General features: G+C 59.4%; 1 protein-coding gene across 3 annotated transcripts in view; it reads left to right on the forward strand.

The window, feature by feature from the left end:
* The window catches only part of ADAMTSL2 (ADAMTS like 2), a 33,335-nt gene that overhangs the window by 14,551 nt on the left and 721 nt on the right, over positions 1-18,063 (forward strand). For 2 of the 3 annotated variants that reach the window (XM_025475676.3, XM_025475675.3), the window contains exons 10-18: positions 1,296-1,644; positions 3,166-3,538; positions 8,674-8,771; positions 12,912-13,038; positions 13,861-14,074; positions 14,158-14,313; positions 14,858-15,028; positions 15,709-15,885; positions 17,112-17,256. In XM_025475676.3, the coding sequence (XP_025331461.1) occupies positions 1,296-1,644; positions 3,166-3,538; positions 8,674-8,771; positions 12,912-13,038; positions 13,861-14,074; positions 14,158-14,313; positions 14,858-15,028; positions 15,709-15,885; positions 17,112-17,256 (1,810 nt within the window). The remainder of the gene's footprint in view (positions 1-1,295; positions 1,645-3,165; positions 3,539-8,673; positions 8,772-12,911; positions 13,039-13,860; positions 14,075-14,157; positions 14,314-14,857; positions 15,029-15,708; positions 15,886-17,111; positions 17,257-18,063) is intronic. The other variant, XM_025475677.3, reaches the window with a different exon arrangement.

An 18,063-nucleotide genomic window follows, 5' to 3' on the forward strand; every position in this document is an offset into this window, starting at 1 on the left:
CCCCCCGTGATGGTCGCCCCTCCCCTACAGGTTGAGGAGCCAGCTACCACTGTGCACGTGGGAGCTGGTCAAGCTTTGCGTCCAGTGCACATACTGCGAGCCAGACCTGGGCTGTAGTTGGGCTGCTATTTGTCACCCACACGCTGTCTCACTAACGGGGTGCATGACAATGCTCTAGGTCCCTGACGGGCAGTGACAACCTAAACCCTGGCTACCAGATGTCCACCCATTTCTCCAGCGAACAGTTAACCAGGTCAATGACTATGTCGATTCTGGGGGAGAAAATCTAGGGGAATCATTACCATATAAACTTGTTGTGGCTTCTTCTTCCCAGGGACCCGGCCGTTCCATCATTCAGTGTATTATGGGTCTGGATGCTGACCCAGGAAATCGGGTGGGGCGGTGAATTTTCTGGGGCAGCTGCCCTCCGCCCCTGAATATCCACCCTTGATTTCTTTTGATCTTACAGATGGAGAGGTGCCTTTTCTGGGCCCATCTATATGTCCCCTGGGGTCCTTTGTCCTATGGGCCATGTGCGGAGGTCTCTGTGGGTCAGGCTTCCCGGCTACCACGTCAGCCCCCTGGGTTCTGATGATCTTGGGAAGCCTGGTTCCATGACAGCTTGTTCTGGCATCTGTCTGGCCTGGGGATACTTAATGGTGTCCCTCCAAGTGTCCTTCTGAGTGATGCTACTGCTTCCTCTTGGGCACATTTCCTTTCACTCTGGTGAATAGAATGTCCTCCAGGGGGTCTTGCCAGAAACGGTCACCTGGTGGGGTTTCCAGTCTCTCCTTACACTCCCATTATCTGCCATGGCTTTATCCTTCACTTAGTGTTGGCTCCCTTTCTCCAAGCTTCCAAGAACCACCCTGGTGGCATGTTGGCACTTTGTCCCAGAGTTACCCCTGTGGGATTTCTGACTCGTGGTGAGAAGAAAATGCAGATTGGGTTTGAGTCAGCTTTATTACTTGTAGAACATCCTCTTCATGCCCGCCGTGGCCTGTGCCCGGGGTGGACACCTTCCTCCGCCCCCTCCCTGGGCATGCTCCTACTCACCAGGCTTCAGATGCGGGCTGCCCTAAGGGGTGAGGTGCAGCATGAGTGGAGGCCCCGTTCTTTGGCCAAGGCTGAGTCCCTGGGAAGGAAGGACTCAGCTGTGCACCATGGCTGGGACCGCCTCTTGCAGCTCAGGACAAACGTGTGTCTTCCCTCTAGGGGCTGGTGGGTGACGAACCTCGGCAGCCACCCCAGGCTTGTGCGGAAGGGGTGGGAGTCCCACTTCTTCTCCTCCCCAGGTATGGAACCAGAACGGCAAAAGCCCCTCCATCACCTTTGAGTACACGCTGCTGCAGCCGCCGCACACCCACCGCATCCAACCGGTCTACTACAGCTTCTCCGAGCCCACCTCCGAGAGCGCAGAGAGCCAGGAGCTGGATGGGGCCGCATTGCTGGGCTTCCTTCAGCACAACACCTCTTTCTACAGCCAGGCCTCCTCTGAGCGGCTGGGCCTGGACAACCGGCTGTTTGGCCACCTGGGCCCGGGGATCGAGCTGGGTCTGAGCAAGGGCCAGGAGACCAACGAGGTGTGCGAGCAGGCCGGGGGCCGGGCCTGTGAGGGACCCCCCAGAGGCAAGGGCTTCCGAGGTAACCAGGAGGAACGGGATGGGGCAGGGGCTTCCTAGGGAGACGGGCCCTGGGCAAGGGGTCTTTGGTCTCCTGCAGCTTGCAGATGAGGCTTGCAGACGGGGCTGATCAGAGGCTTGCAACGTGCAGCTTCGGGGACAGGACCAGTGCCACCACTTCACATACGTGCTGTTTCTCATCTGTTCTTTGAGGCGGGCATAATTGTCCTCATTTCAGTTGCGGAGGCTAAGGCTTAGATGTGGGCTTTCCCATATCCATAGATGAACTGGGAGTCGAACCCAGGACAGTCTGACCTTCCAGCCAGTGCACTTGTTCATTTGGTAGAGACAGACAGCACACCAAGGTGTGGCCAGTGATCTGGAAGGGGTGACCGGTCAGCGAGGGGGCATGGGAGGACCTCAGGTCCTCAGAGAGGGTGGCTCCTGACCTGAGGGCTTGGGAACAGTTGTGGGCGAGGGGTGGGATGAAAGAGAGAGCCAGTGAGAGCCAGCCTGGGCAGGGCAAGGTTCAGGGAAGCAGCGGGAGGCGTGGCCAGAGATGTAGGGGTGAGTTAGGGTCCCCGAGAGCCACACCAGTAGCTTGGCCGTGTTCCTAAGGCCCATGCAGTGGCTTGCCAGGGTTGGTCTGGACCATGCCTCCGATTTTTTTTTAAAGATTTTATTTATTGATTGATTGGAGACATAGAGAGAGAGAGAGGCAGAGACACAGCAGAGGGAGAAGCAGGCTCCATGCAGGGAGCCGGATGTGGGACTCGATCCTGAGTCTCCAGGATCACACCCTGGCTGAAGGTGGCGCTAAACCTCTGAGCCACCGGGGCTGCCCACATGCCTCCAATTTTTAAGACCCTGAGAGTCTTCAAGTAAAAAGCACTTTAGGAGTTGTTTTAGTGCCCTGGGGCTGCTGTATCAAACCACCCCAAACCGGGAGGCTCCCCACAGCTGGAAACTCATTCTCTCCCAGTTATGGAGGCCAAAAGTCCAAAATCAAGGTGTCAGGTGTCAGCAGGCCCACACTCCCTCTGGAGGCTGTGGGTGGTGGCAGGCAGAGGGGGGTCTTTCCTGCTTCTTCTGGTTCCTGGGGGCCCCAGCCTCTGCACTTCCGTGGTCACATGCCTTCTCTGTGTCCGTCACATGCACTCTCCTTCTTATAGGGACAACAGCTGTCGGATATAGTCCCCCACCGCCCCGCCCACAAATCCATGATGACTCAACTCTAGATCCTTAACTACCTTTACCAGGATCCCATTTCAAATAAGCTCACATTCTGATGAGGTTCAGGGCAGGCATGAGTTTTGAGGGGACCCTCTTCAATCTGATTTCCCTGCAAGAGATAGTCCAGGCCGGTGGGCACTCCTCCACGTGGTGGTCTGTGTCCTCTCCCTGTGCAGAAACCTGCCTCTGGGAACCTCCCAGTTCAGGTCTTTGCTGCCAGCCACCCTGCGTGCCCGCCCGCACCCCCACGGGCAGCCCTGGCGCCCACACAGGGGAGCATCTGAGAGTGAGCCACCTGTCTCCCTCGTAGACGGCAATGCCACAGGGACGGCTCTCACAGGGGACAAGGATGAACAACAGGTGGATAAACGTCTCACTTCCCAGCGGCTCCTCTCTGCCAACGTCATCTCTGATCAGCTCCTGGGCGCAGGCTCCGACTCCAGAGAGCTCCCCTTCAATGAGACGGGTAACAGCATCTTTGCGCAGGGCGCCCCGAGGCGCTCCCCGGCCGAGAGCCTCTACGTGGACTATGAGGAGAATGAGGAAGCGGGGGCTTATCTGCTCAATGGGTCCTACCTGGAGCTGAGCAGTGACAGAGTCACCAACTCCTCCTCGGAGGCCCCGTTCCCCAACGCCAGCTCCAGCCTCCCTGCCTTGGCTGGCAACAGGACTCACAAGGCCAGGTAGGAGATGCTTCTGCTGCCCTGTCAGGGCTGCTGGGGCAGGCCTGGGGTGGGGGACAGGCCCGACCCCGTTCCTGTCCCGGGCCCCAACCCTGGGTCTGAGTGGAGAGCTCAAACTCTGGGGTTTAGTGACTTCTTGCCACAAGTTTGGCTGAGCATCCGTGTGTGGCCCTGACACCAGTTCAGGGGGAGGAGGAGGTGAACGGTTCCTAGTGCTCATCGTGAGCCCAGCTCGGCTGAGCATCCACGTGTGTGGGAACAACCCCCCTTAGTGGTAGGGCAGTTACGGGGGCATGGAAGGGGTCAGAGAGCCTGAAGGCCTGGGTTCCCAGTCTGGATGGTCACCGCACACAAGCTGCCGAGCGTGCGGTGGGCGCTCCAGGCTGCACAGTGGCTCAGGCCCGACTTCACTGAGGGCCAGACAGGAGGTGGGGAAGGGTCCACTGGGGTCCTCAGGCAGGGCCAGAGCCCAGAGTCAGGCACTGGGAATAAGGCCTTCTGTTTCTGGGGCTGGAGCTGCCTCCAGGATGGGTCGAGTAAGGGGCTACCTGGGGCTAGGTGTCCAGAGCCAGAGAAACACCTGGAGACCCCTGGACAGTCACATCTGGAGATGCCTAAAGAGTTATACCTGGAGATGCCTGGACAGTCACACCTGGGGAAACCTTGTCAGCCACACCTGGAGATGCCTGGACAGTCACACCTGGGGACTCCTGGACAGTTACACCTGGAGATGCCTGGACAGTCACATCTAGGGATGCCTGGACAGTCACTCCTGGGGACACCTGGACAGTCATACCTGGGGATGCTTGGACAGTCACACCTGGGGACACCTGGACAGTCACACCTGGGGACACCTTGTCAGCCACACCTGGAGGTGCCTGGACAGTCACACCTGGGGACACTTGGACAGTCACACCAAGGGACACCTGGACAGTCACACCTGGGGACACCTGGATAGTCACATCTGGGAACATCTGGACAGGCACACCTAGAGACACCTTGTCAGCCACACCTGGAGATGCCAGGACAGTCACACCTGGGGATACTTGGACAGTCATACCAAGGGACACCTGGACAGTCACACCTGGAGACACCTTGTCAGCCACCTGGAGACACCTGGACAGTCACTCCCGGGGACACTTGGACAGCCACACCTGGAGATGCCTAGACAGTCACACCTGGAGATGTCTGGACAGTCACATCTGAGGACACCTGGACAGTCACATGTGAGGACACCTGGACAGTCACAGCTGGCTCTGGGTGGGAGGCACTTGGGAGCAGTGTGGCCTGCCACCATCCCTACTAGGGGAGAATCCCTGGTGACAAATCCCTTGGGTCAATGACAGCCACTATAGAGGTCCCTGCACTGTTCCCCAGAAGCTCAGGGGGCAGTGAGACTGCTTCCAGCAGAGCGAGTCACACTCAGCAGCCACTGGTGGGGGGTGGGGGCTAGAGGTGGGAAGGACTCAATGGTTCTTGTTTTGTCTTTGAAGACCCATCTGAACTCCTTGACTTTAGACACCAAACATGAACGGAGCCATAGGCGGGCTGAGGATGCTTGGGACCCTGGGTCACTGGGTTTAAAAGAAGGTTTGGGTATCCCTCATAAGGTGAGGTGGTTGGGGTGACCCTCTCACCCTTGAGCTGGGGACAAGAGTGGTGAAGCGCCCCCCACCCTCCACCCAGTCTACCAGGGTACCTGATCCTTCTCTAAAGCTGCTTTCTAGAGGCCCCTAGTCACAGGGGACAGCTGGGGCGTCGGGCTCCCTGGGTACATCTGGGACTCCTCTTACAGTCTCTGGGTGGAATTCTTTGCAAATGTGGACCCAGTGAAGCTCTGGAAGCTTCTGTGGCTGCCCTTCTTCCCACAGGGCCCACCAGGGCTATCTGCTCACCTTTCCAGGGGCCCAAAGGCTTTCAGGGTGTGGGGCCTTGGGAGCATGTGGGACCCAGCGGCTGGGAAGGGTGGCAGGCTTTGCTTCTGGGTGCAGGTCAGAGCCTGAGAGCAGGATTCACGGGCAAAGGACCAGTGTTCACATCGGGCCCGCACTTGCTGGTGTGACCAAGCCAGTTATGGAATGCTCTGCACCTGGTCCCCGCATCCTTGGCCTGGTCCCTTCTCAGCTCCAGGACTGCCCAGAGGATGACAGTCTATCTCAAATGGAAGCACTGAGTTGGGGACTCAGCAGATAGAACCCTCAGTAGGACCTGAACCTCCAGGTTGGGGTGGGGCCTCTTGCAGATGCCCCAGAAGCTCGGCGTCCCTCTCGGAGTGGCTTGATCAAGGTGTCCCAGAGGCTCTGCTGCTTTAGGTGGCTTACAGCAGTGTGGACACAGTTCAGGAAGGGGCATCAGGAGACCCAGGGCACCATCCCAACTTACCGAGTGACTCACACATGTCTCCCACCCACTCTGAGCTTCAGTTTGAGTCCCTGAGAGTGGGGCCAAGAAGATGCCACACGGCCCACCGGTCCCGCAGCCCTAGGATTCCCAGGCCAGATCACCCACAAGCTTTGGGGTCCTTAAGCCACGTTTGAAAGCATCTCTCCTGCCCCCACCCCAGCCGACTCTCACCCCACTCCTCAGTGCCCCCCCAGGACCCCCTGGGCTGCAGGAATCAATACAATTATTGATTGTCCACACTCAGAAAGCCCTGGCGGGTGTGGGGAGAGATGGGGCGGTGTCCCCCGCCATCAAAGGATGCTGCTGAGGAGAGACCAAAGATGGTCTTTGGAGATAAAGGGCCCAGGGAGGCGGCGGGGAAGCCACCAGGCCAAAATAGCCCGGCGGCGCGTCTCACTGTCCAAACACAGGAAGTCGCGTCTGCTCAGGGAGAGGCCAAAATCAAAGGGGCGGCCCAGAAAGGAAAGGTTATTTTCATCTCTTCAGAGCGGCCTCAAACAATCACGGGAGGCCCCCGGTCACCAGAGGCAGACGCTGGGAACCGGCCTGGAGACGGGGAGACACAGGCGCGCTCTCAGTCTCTCTCTCCCCCACTCCTGGAGAGGGAGAGGGGAAGAACAGCAAAGAGGCCTTGCTGGTTTATTTGCAGACCAGCAAGGTCGGTTGTGGCCAACCGAGACTCTCCCGGCCTGATTGTCGGACCCTCGAGCCCCACCGAGTCTGGCTGAGACGGGTGCTCTCTTCCTTCCAAAAAGGAGGCTCTAGAGGGCTGGTGGCCCCCAGATTCTGTGAGATTCCGTGGGTGTTTTCCTCCTGGGTGCTGGCTCCTTCCAAGAACAGAAGCTGGCAGGAGTTGCATTGTTGTGCAAATATGGGCTGGTTTTTTCGAGAGGGGCTCTGCTGGGCATGACGTGGAAGAGTGAGGTGTGGGCAGCCCCTCCAGAAATACCTTTTGTGCTTAAACCCCGAAGGGTTATTTTGAACCGGGCCGCGTGCGCGCTCTCCCGAGTCGGGAATGAGTCACGCAGCCTGCTGGCTGAGGAGTGTGTAATTAGTTGAAGATGGCGCAGCTTTCCCATGGGTGGGGCGGTGGGACACGGGTGGGATCTTTGCATCTCTTTTTGTTCTTGGGGAGAATTTAAAGCCGGGGAAAGGAGGGTGGGGGACCCTATCGGTGAGTTGCGTTTTCCAGATCAGGCATTAGGTGGTAGGCTTCTGGGCCCTTTCTCCCCAGGAGGCCCTGCATGGGGTTGCTGGGTGCTCTCCCTGGTTTCTACGGGTCCTCTGCTGTGAGATGACAAGGTCTTGGGGGCTTGGGAGAGCCCCATTCAAGAATTTCTCCCCACTCTTAAGGAGGAGGGAGGGGGAACCTTCCTCTTCCCTCCGAAATCTGCAAAAGCAAAGGGCTGGCTCTTGGTTGTGAAGCCACCAGGTCAGGGGCTCAGTGGCTTCGAGTGACCCTAAAACTGGCCACCACCAGCTCAGGGCCTGTTCCCCGGGCCCCTGCTTCCTCCTCCTCAGCCCCCCACCCCTCTCCCGTGCCCTGGGTTATGTGGCGCGTCAGTAGATTCATTACTTAAGGCCGTGGGTGGATTATTTCCTGGTTCTCAGAGTGAGATGAACCGCGGCTCGTCCATGTGTGAAGCCCCTGGGAGGGGAGCGAGCTCTCAGTTGAATCCAAACCAATGTCTTGGCCACACAGAGTCGCCTGGAAAGCCCTTCAGCATGTACACCCTGGGACCCTTGCTCAGCCTGGCCGCTGAGGTGGCCACAGGTCCCCAGGAAGGGACGCGTGCCTGTGCCCACAAGGACACCTCGTGAAAGGGTGGCAGCCGTGGGTGGTCGCCAGTCAGCCCCTCGGGAAGCGACACGAGGCAGTGGGGCAGGGTCAGGAGTCAGAGGGACGCCGGGGACGGGGTGGGGGACTGAATGGTGTGCCTTTGGCCAGGCCATCGCCCCACGTCCGCTTCCGGGGGGACCCCCTCCAAGCCCCGGTGGCTGCGTCTCAGAGCAGATCCTGGGGCTCCAGGAGGCACTGCCGCTGCCGCCACTGCTTCCCTCCTCCCCTGCTGGGTCCAAACCCAGCCTGCGCGCTGGATACTGAGGCTGGGCCCCAGCACACCAACTGGTTCAAAGAAGCAAACAGTCCTAACAATAGTTGGCTTCAGCCACCCGGGCTCCGGCCAAGAATCATAGCTGGTTGCTGGCGCCGACCCAGCCTGCTTTCCCCTGCACAACAGCCATCGCAGACCTGGGCAGAGGCGTCTGGAGGGGACCGGCCACTCCCCTGTCTGCAGCTGAGCTTTGCTGTTTTGATACTTGGAGGCTGAATGGCTAGCGTCCTCATTGAAGCAAGAGAGAATTCTGGCACATTCTCAGCATGGAAGGTGCCTTCTGAGGTCCCTGCTGGGGGAGTAGAGCAAAGGAAAGCACTCGCCTGGGGCCAGGAGGCAACAGTGGGAACCCGGCGTGTGTGCGGGGAGCCGTTGCAACGCCAGTGAGCCCCGAGCTGGCCCCAACCCGGGAGCTCGGGCAGCGGGACTGCCACCTGTCCAGGCGAGGGAGAGGCGGACGTCCGTTCCGTCGTACCGCGTGCCTCCCTGCGGTGCTCCCTGCTGTCCTCCGTTCTGGACACTGGGCGTGCTGACTCCAACAGTGTGGACTCTGCCTGGGGCCCTGGGCGGTGCGCCCTCCGGGGAGCGAGCGCTCATCCCCTTTCTGCTTCTCCTCAGGACCAGGCCCAAGACACGCAAGCAAGGCGTGAGTCCAGCGGACATGTACCGGTGGAAGCTCTCGTCCCACGAGCCCTGCAGTGCCACCTGCACGACAGGTACCTATGACGGGCTGCTGACAGGTGGCACCTGCTCAGCCCGCCTGTGCAGTGGGGCTGGGGCCGTGGGGCCCGCCGCTCACTGGTAACCCCGGACGGCCCACAGGGAGAGTGTCTCGTGATTTCCTGGTCAGGGCAGTGCTGTGAGGTGACAGGAGCTGGTGTCCTCATGCTCTCAGCGTGCAGGACCTCGGTTGGGCCCAGCCTCCTGGGAGTCACTCAGGCTGCCCCAAACACTCCCTCATCTGCTGCTTTCGGGATTATATCTTATTAGGGCAAATGTCCTTTGGGTCGAAAGTATGACCCAAAACCCAAGTGGGGAGGGTTTTACTTTCATTCACAGCAGCCTAGGAAGGGAAACTAGACCCACAAGGCAATGGGACAGATTCTAGGACCCGGTCAGGGGAGCAGGTAGGAGGGGAACAGAGACACCCCCCCACCCCCCAGCGGGCCCTAGACAGACACATTTGGTTAGTTAGGAAACGTTGAGCTGAGATTCAAACCCGTGTCTGTGCACATGGCTGGCCACCACCACGTGGGCATGCTGGCCGCGGCCACCAGAGACCTGGGTTCCATCCATGGCCAACTCTGGCTCCCTCCCCTGGGGGGCTGCTGCAAGCTCAGATGTCAAACCCAGGGCCAGCCCCCAGGGCAAACATGGCAGGGAGACCACAGGAGGGCCGCCTTCCTGCACTTGGGACTTCATGTTGGGGTTTGGTCAACATCCGGGGCTGCTGCTCACAATGTGTGCTGCCCCCACCCTGCCCCGGCACCCCCCAAACTGGGCCCTGCAGCCTCTGGCCAGTGAGGAGGATGAGGCAGGCCGCTGCTGAACCTTAGCAGCTGGTGGTCTGGGCTGGGCCTGCGGCCCCAGTTGGCAGCGGTGATGCCTGAGGGGGGAGCTGGGGACACGGCCCTGCAGGGTTCTGAACCCACTATGGGTCCCTATGTCTTGCTCACACCAGGACTTGCCCTTGGTTAGGGGGCTTGGGCCCCTCGTGCCATCTCAGGAGCCTCCTGAGTGGGCTGTGGGGCAGGCCAAGTTGCCCCCGGGAGTCCATGGAGGGCATGAGGCCAGCTTTGCAGGGTGTGTGGTGAGCACGGGAGCTGCACTGTCTGGCTGACCACACCACGTGCCCTCAGCAAATTGCTTAGTCTCCTTGAGCTTCAATTTCCTACCTGTAAAATGGGGCATGCACCTCTGCCAAGGTGGTTGTGAGGATGCAAAAACAAGGCCACTGGTCTTGGGAGTGAGCCGCAGGGGCCTCCCCACAGGGCACTGGGCGAGGGGGGGGGGCACAGATCAGTCTGACAGAGCCCCACAGTCTCCCCGGGACACCGTGTCTGCTGGGATTGTTCTAGAACATGGGAGAGTCTCCTTTTCCCCTGACACAGTGCTACCTGGGGAGGTGACAGCGCTCGAGGTGGTGGCAAGGGGCCTGATGCCCGGCCCTGGGTGGAAGACAGTCCCCAGGTTAGAACCCAGAGCCACCTCTCCTCACCTGCAGAGTGGCCAGGCAGGGGGACCACATGATTTGCCTCATGTGGCCCAAGGGGCCCAGGAGGATGAACCAAGAAAAGGAAGCGGGAAAGACAGATTTGCGCTCTATCAGCAGAAGAGCTCTCCTGAGCCAGGGCTGTCCGGGAGTGAAACCAATAGCCCCAAGAGAGGGTGAGCTCCCTGTCACCCAAGCTGGGCCCAGGTGGCAGGTGGCAGAAATGGTGGAGCTGAATGGTCCTCCTGCCACCACCTCCATTGAATTCGAAGCTCATGACTGTGGACCTACTACTCTCAGAATCCCATTTTGGGGGGTGCCAGGGCCAGGCCGGGCGATGGTGGAGTTGCAGGGCTTCTGGGGCACGTGGAGTCCATGCTATGCGGTGGGCACCCTGTGCTTGGCTGTGAAGTCACATGAAGGACAATTGGAGCAGGGAGTGGACCCTCTGCCTCCCGAGCTTGTGCAGGGTCTCTTTCTTTTCTTTCAAGACACCCTTTGGAGCGGTAGAAATGCAGCTGAATGTGGGCCAAGGGCTTGAGCTCAAGCAGTGCTTTCGAACTGTCCCTCAGCATCTCTGGGGACCCCGGCAGGCCCTGAGCCTGGTCCCCCACCAGCACAGCACCCCAATCCATGTTTCATGCGCTCGGGCTCCCTGCACGGTGAGGCCCCTGTGCATACAGAGGCTTGAAAGGCACTGTGCTCAAGGCTGATGTAATGAAAGAAATCAGTACCTCGACTCCTCCAGCATCTCGGGGTGGGGAGGTCCCAGCGTGGGGATGACCAAGCTGGGGCCCAGCAAGGCTGACAGTGCTCACATGACTCCGCCATGACCAGGGAGACACTGAGCTGGGTCTTGAACCCCAGTCTCTCTTGCTCAAGACCTGCCGTGTTTCCAGTCCATGGCGAGGTCTGAATGGATAATCCGGCACTTGGCAAGGGGCTGGCAGTCCCCAGGCCTGGACCTCCCTGGGCCCCAGAGCTGGTGTCTCTGAGGCCTGGAACATTCCAAGCAGACCTGGCCAGGAAGGCAGCCTCCCCCTCAGAGAGAGCTAAAGACGACACAGCCCAGTGCTGGCGCAGAGGAGCCGGTGATTGCAGCCTGGCTCGTCCTTTACGGAAAAAAGAAAAAAAATCCCTGTGTAGGCTGCTTCCCAGGCTGTTACGTTCCATCCAGGGCTGGGCTTGGAGAAGCAGCAGCTTTCAGACACACGCTGCTGGGAAGGGAGGGCTGGGGTTCTCCATCAATGGGGAAATGGATTTCCTCCTGGAGGCCTGGCAGCCCCATTGAGGAGGGTTCCATTGTCTCCATCACTCAGGGAGGCTGCCCCCCCTGCCCCCATCTCTCTCTCTTTCTCTCTCCCTCACACACACACATCAGCATCCACAAACCCTGACCTGGGCCTCCATCGATGCTAACAAATCTCCCCGGGGCATCCTGCTTCCTTGGCACGGACCTAACTATGGTTCAGTGAATTTGGCTCAATGTGCCCACTCGGTGCCAGATGCAGGGGTGCAGGGGCAAGAAGACCAGAGGAGTAGGAGATGAGGGGGGCATCAAGGAACTAACGACACTGGGTGAGGGCTGGCCCTTAATGTATCATCCCCCTCATGGGATTTATGGAGTACTGGTGGGCCAAGGAAGGTGAACATGCATAGTAGTGATTAAAGAAAGTTCAAAGAGAGTTGGATGAGGATTAAGGTGTGTCATGGGAGGGCAGGGAGAGTCTGAAGATGAAATACAACACCTGGGGGCGGGGCTGGAAAGGGCTGGAATGGCGAGAGTTTCCAAACATATCCATCCACCCACCCACTCACCCACCAACTTACTCATCCTTCCATTTACCCACCAAACTGTCTGTCCATATCCACCCATCCATATCCACCACCTACCATATCTGTCTGTCCATATCCACCACCTACCATATCCATCCATCCATATCCACCACCTACCATATCCATCCATCCATATCCACCACCTACCATATCCATCCATCCATATCCACCATCTACCATATTTGTCCATCCATATCCACCATCTACCATATCTATCATCCATATCCATCTATTCATGTTTGTCCAAATCCATCCATCCATATCCATCCACCCACAACCTGCTCATCAACACATTCATCCATCCATTTACTCACAATCTGTCCATCCATCCATCCATCCATCCATCCATCCATCCATCCATCCATCCATTTATCCATCTACCTATTCATCTACTTACCTACCCTCCCGTTGACCCAACCATAGATGGGTAGTTGCTGAATGAATGAAAATTAGTGACACCTGGCCGTATTTGCCTCTGTACCCCTGTAAGGACCAGTTTGAGTTTATTCAAAGCCCAGGGTTTGTGATATACAAAGCAGGTGCCCAGTCTGAGCTGGATGGGGTAGGAGTGGAGGTGGGGCTTCAGAGAGTGGTCAGACCCTAAGACATGGGCAGGGGGAGAGTTCAAATCCACAAAGCTGTCCTCACGTGGCTCTGCCTCTGTTCTGTAAGCTGGTTACTGTCATCATCCTCAATTTAGACCAGGAAGCTCTGAGAGGTCAGGTGACTTGCCTGTGCACACGGTCCATCTGCTGGTCTCCAGGGGACTCGCTTGTGTCTCATGGGCCCTTCCCTTGTCCTGAACCAGGGGTCATGTCGACCTACGCTATGTGTGTCCGCTACGATGGCATCGAGGTGGATGACAGCTACTGTGACGCCCTGACCCGTCCCGAGCCTGTCCAGGAGTTCTGTGCCGGGAGGGAGTGCCAGCCCAGGTACCTGCCCCCCAGCACCCTGGGCAGCAGTGTGGGGGCAGCTAGGCTCTGCTTTGCCTCTGCTCAGGGGAGCAGCAGGAGTTAGCAGGCACCCTGCTCCTTCAACGGGCTTTGTGGGCGGGATGTGGGGCCTGCGGGGTGGGGGCACTGACTGGCCTGCCAGTCCTGCCGTGTCCTGCTCTGCCTCACAAATGGTCAGAGACAGAGCCCTAAGCACGTCCTCTTCCCGGTTACGACCACGCCAGGGTCTCCAGAGGAGCCCGAGGCTACACACCCGTTCTCTTGCTGCTTGCTCCATTGGGTCCTTGGCTCCATTGGGTCCTTGCTCCCTTCTGAGGAGCTGGTCATGTGGCCCTAGGGGGCCTGCCCTTCCCCCTGGGGGCCGCCCTGGAGGGCAGCGCTGGCTCTGGGACATGGAAGCCTGATCTCGGGTGGGAGAAGGAGGGAGGGCTTTGGGAGGGAGAAACAGCATGAGCAAGGGAGCAAGGCCGGGACACGGCTCCTCAAGAGGCTGGAAAGCCAGCTGGCGTGTCTGGACATGACAGCAGGTGGAGGCCACCTGGATTCCCAGACAGGCGGGCCAAGCACACGGTCTGGGCACCAGCGGGGCCTCCTGCCCCCAACCTGGGGTGCCTCCCAGGGGGCTCTGGGTCATCAGGTAGCAGCCTCCACCCTGGGGCCTCACCAGCTTCCTGGTTGGCTTAGCCCCGTGTGATTTGGGACACTGTCGGGGGGCAGGCCCTCTCACGGTGTGGGGCTGCATGGGGTCCCTGCCGCAGGGGGTAAGGTGGGGTCTCTGAAGGCCGGCCCCTCCCGAGGCAGGTGGGAGACCAGTAGCTGGAGCGAGTGCTCGCGCACCTGCGGCGAGGGCTACCAATTCCGCATCGTGCGCTGCTGGAAGATGCTGTCTCCCGGCTTTGACAGCTCCGTGTACAGTGACCTGTGCGAGGCGGCTGAGGCCGTGCGGCCCGAGGAGCGCAAGACATGCCGCAACCCTGCGTGCGGGCCCCAGTGGGAGATGTCTGAGTGGTCTGAGGTGCGTGTATGTGGCCGGGCCCTCGTGGTCGTGTCCCCGCACGTCGGGGCGGCCCTGACCCCTCCCTCACTGCTTCCTCACAGTGCACGGCCAAGTGTGGGGAGCGCAGCGTGGTGACCAGGGACATCCGCTGCTCTGAGGACGAGAAGCTGTGCGACCCCAACACCAGGCCCGTGGGGGAGAAGGACTGCACGGGGCCCCCCTGCGACCGCCAGTGGACCGTCTCCGACTGGGGCCCGGTAAGGGCAGGCCCGGCTGGGGTGGTGTGCGTGGAGGGGTGACCCATGCCCAGTGACAGTGGGTCCCAGGCTCTTCCCCTTGCTGTGCTTCAGTCTCCCTGTTTTTCTGGAGTGAGGAGGTGGGGTTAAAAGACCCAGGGGGCTGCTCTCCCCATTATTCTGAGGAATCAGGACCTTTGCCCCAAAGCAAGTGGCTCCTTCACAATCCCTTTTCATGACTTCCCTGCTTGTCTGCGCCTGTCTCTGTGTCTCTCTGTAAGACAGACGCTCAGATGCTCACCAGGGTCCCCTCTGGGTGCTGGGTACACAGATGACCTTTTTAGGTATTTTAGGTGTGCTTTTCTGTGTCTTGTTTTTCCACTGAGCATGTAATATTTCTGTAATTAGAACAGAAAATGTTATTTAAAACGTGGTTGCTGTGGCAACCGCTCCCTCCCCCACACCGCCTGGGGAGCCGGTCCTCTCTGGGAATGACAGCAGGGGGGATGGCATGGCTAGGGCCCTGCCTCTAACCCCCCCCCACCCCCCGGGCCTCCCCTTGCAGTGCAGTGGAAGCTGTGGGCAGGGCCGCATGATCCGGCACGTGTACTGCAAGACCAGTGATGGACGGGTGGTGCCCGAGTCGCAGTGCCAGATGGAGACCAAGCCTCTGGCCATCCACCCCTGCGGGGACAGGAACTGCCCTGCCCACTGGCTGGCCCAGGACTGGGAGCGGGTGAGTGCCCTGGGCCAGTGGCTGGGCTGCCCTCTGCCTGGGGCAGTGTTTGGCCGAGAGCCAAGTAACCAGGAGGACCGATGGGTCACTTGGGGAATTAATTGCAAATTATGATGGCACAATTCACTAAAAATTAATTGGAGATAGAAAAAAGCCCCAAAGGTAAGAAAACCCCTTAAAACTTGCCAAATCTAAGTAGCCAAATGCCCCATGATGCACGCAGATTGGTCATGTTATTTTCTTTACGGATTTATGGAGAACCAGGGCTGGGGGCCCTCAGGCTGCACTGGCTCTCGGCTCCCCCCGGGGGCCTCTGCATCTATTGGTTTCACGACCATGTCGTCTGCCCACCGACCGGCCAGGTGTTGACTTGTCACTCCAGACCAGTTGTTCTCAACCAGTTCCTTCAGGCAGACCGCTATTAGTCAAGTCATCTCGGGACAAATTGTCATGAACCATTTTGTTTCAAAACAGATGGTTTTCTGTGAAATTGCTTTTGATCAGATGTGTTTTGGGCCAAATGGTTATCGACCAAAGAGTTCTCAGCCAATTTGTGGTTGATCCAAACGTTCTCACCCGGTTGTCACCGACCAAGCTGTGTCACCAGAGTCACGTGTGCTGTGTGCTGGTCCTCCTGGCCTCTGGCCTCTGACCCGGCCCCACCTGTCCCCGGCCTCCAGTGTAACACCACCTGTGGCCGAGGGGTGAAGAAGAGGCTGGTCTTGTGCATGGAGCTGGCCAACGGGAAGCCACAGACACGCAGTGGGCCTGAGTGCGGGCTGGCTAAGAAGCCCCCCGAGGAGAGCACCTGCTTCGAGAGGCCCTGCTTCAAGTGGTACACCAGCCCGTGGTCCGAGGTGAGCACCAGCTGGCCACTCTGGGATCTCAGGCCAGCCCTGAGTTCTGGTCCTGCCCCACGTACCCACAGTGATCATGGAGCATCACTTGAGTGGGGTGGGGGTAGGGAACAGGAGCCCCGGGGCCAGTGCAGCTGTGGGCAGGCTGTGTGACCTGGGGTCCCAGAGCCTCCAGCCTCAGTGTCCTCATGGGCCAGCTCTGAACTCTATGGGGATGACAGAGGGGCATTGCATGGGATGGGGAGCCCTGGAAATTCCACTGTGATGTTCTATAGTGTACCCCAGACACACCCCTGTACCCATGGCTTCCGTGGTCCCGGTTGCTAGGATGTGAAGGCCAAATCCCTAAATCTTAGAATTCAAGGTGAATATTCTTAGAATCTGTAAGGCAGGGTGAGTCCCCCGCTCGGGGTTCCCAGTGGAAATACTTAAGGTGACCAAGTCTTGTCCTAGATGGGACCTCTGCTTCCTACAGCACACATGCTCGTTCAAGAGCAAAAACGTGCATGTTTACTCATTCTGAGTTGCCCACAAGAGGACTGACCTGGAGGGACAGAGGGGCCAAGGGTATGAGGGTGGGGTGGAGACTTCCAGAGGAGGCGTGGGCAGGGCCAGGGCCTGAAGGATGAACAGGCATCCAGGGACCAAGGCTCCCTGCCCACCCCAGCCCCCTCAGGGAGTCGAGGGCTCAGGTCCCAGATGTGCCTGGGTGACGTGGGGTCACCCATATCGGGGAGGGGAGCAAGAGGGAGCCACCGCCTGTGGGATCTTGGCAGGAGGTTGATGGGGCAACTGGGGTCAGCAGATGTCCCTGGTGTTCTGGGAGCTCAGTGGGGTTTTCCAAGGGGAACATCTGGACGGGGGAGCCTCGGGTGGGAGTGGTGACTTTGGAAGATAGGTCTAATTGGCGCGCGACAGTTTTTTACTGGAGTGGAAACCAGTGCTCTCGCTCGGCCATGGCCCCGTGTGTCCTGAGCATTCTGTCTCACAGGCCCCAGGAATGCTGAATCCAAGGACCCACCCAGGGACAGTGAGAGAGGAGGGGGCCCCCGCTTCACTGTGCATATGGTGAAGCCGAGTGGCCCTGGGAGAGGGTGGGCAGCAGGTCTCCTGTCTCCCATCAGCTGAGACTCAGCAGCCTGGTGGGAGGGGTGGGACGCCCCCTCCTCTGGCCAGACTCCTGCCCTGCCAGCTGGGGGCTCTGGCCACGCTGTCTCTCCCATCAGTGTACCAAGACCTGCGGGGTGGGTGTGCGGATGCGAGATGTGAAGTGCTACCAGGGAACGGACATTGTCCGTGGCTGCGACCCGCTGGTGAAGCCCGTTGGCAGGCAGGCCTGTGACCTGCAGCCCTGCCCCACAGAACCCCCAGGTGAGAAGGGGAAGGCCGACAAGGGTGGGCAGAGCCAGGGCCTGGGGGATGAGCAGGTGACAGCCACGGGGACCGGGAGGATCCAGGGCCATGAATACCAAGTCCTGTAGGGGAACTAAGGCTCCCCCCACCATGTCTCCTAGAATGGCTGAGCCTAGCTGGGAGGTGCTAGGTGGGAAGGGTGGTAGATGAGGCTTAAATGGAGTCCAGGGTCCCTGGAAGCCATGCCAAGACCTGCATTCGGCTTCAGAAGACGGGGCCAACCATGGGCGGGGACCAGGAATCCAGGATGACTCAGGCTGAACCAAGCACACAGCTCAGGAGCCGGGCCCACAGGAGGCTGGCGGCGAGGGCTGCCCCAGGGCTCAAGCGCCTGGGACAGGGGCAGGGGCACCAGGGCAGGTGGCAAGCTGCTTCACACCTGTTCCCCGGAGGGGACACCTGTGGGCCTCCTGGGAACATTCAGGCCTTCAGGAGTGAGGTCAAGGCCTCCTCCCAACCCTGGCTCTGGGCATCACCCTTCAGACCACGCGGGAGACACCGTGACATCCCAGGGAGGGGCGGGGGGCAGGAAAGGGCTGGCGGAGCCATAGCGCTCATGGCCCCGAGGTGTGGTGGGCGGCCTATTGTCCCTGTACCCAGAAATGAGCATGTAGAGGCCACCTGTCCACAGGTGCTCTGTGGCCCAGGACCACCCCCGAGTGGATCAAGCTCCCGTAGTTAAGGAGAGGAGTAGCAGGGTGGGGTGGGGGGGTCCTGTCCTGTTGAGTTGTCCTCCTTGGCCTCCTCTGATGTCCTGTTACCACC

Source organism: Canis lupus, chromosome 9, assembly GCF_003254725.2.
Source record: "Canis lupus dingo isolate Sandy chromosome 9, ASM325472v2, whole genome shotgun sequence".
Lineage (NCBI taxonomy): Eukaryota > Metazoa > Chordata > Mammalia > Carnivora > Canidae > Canis > Canis lupus.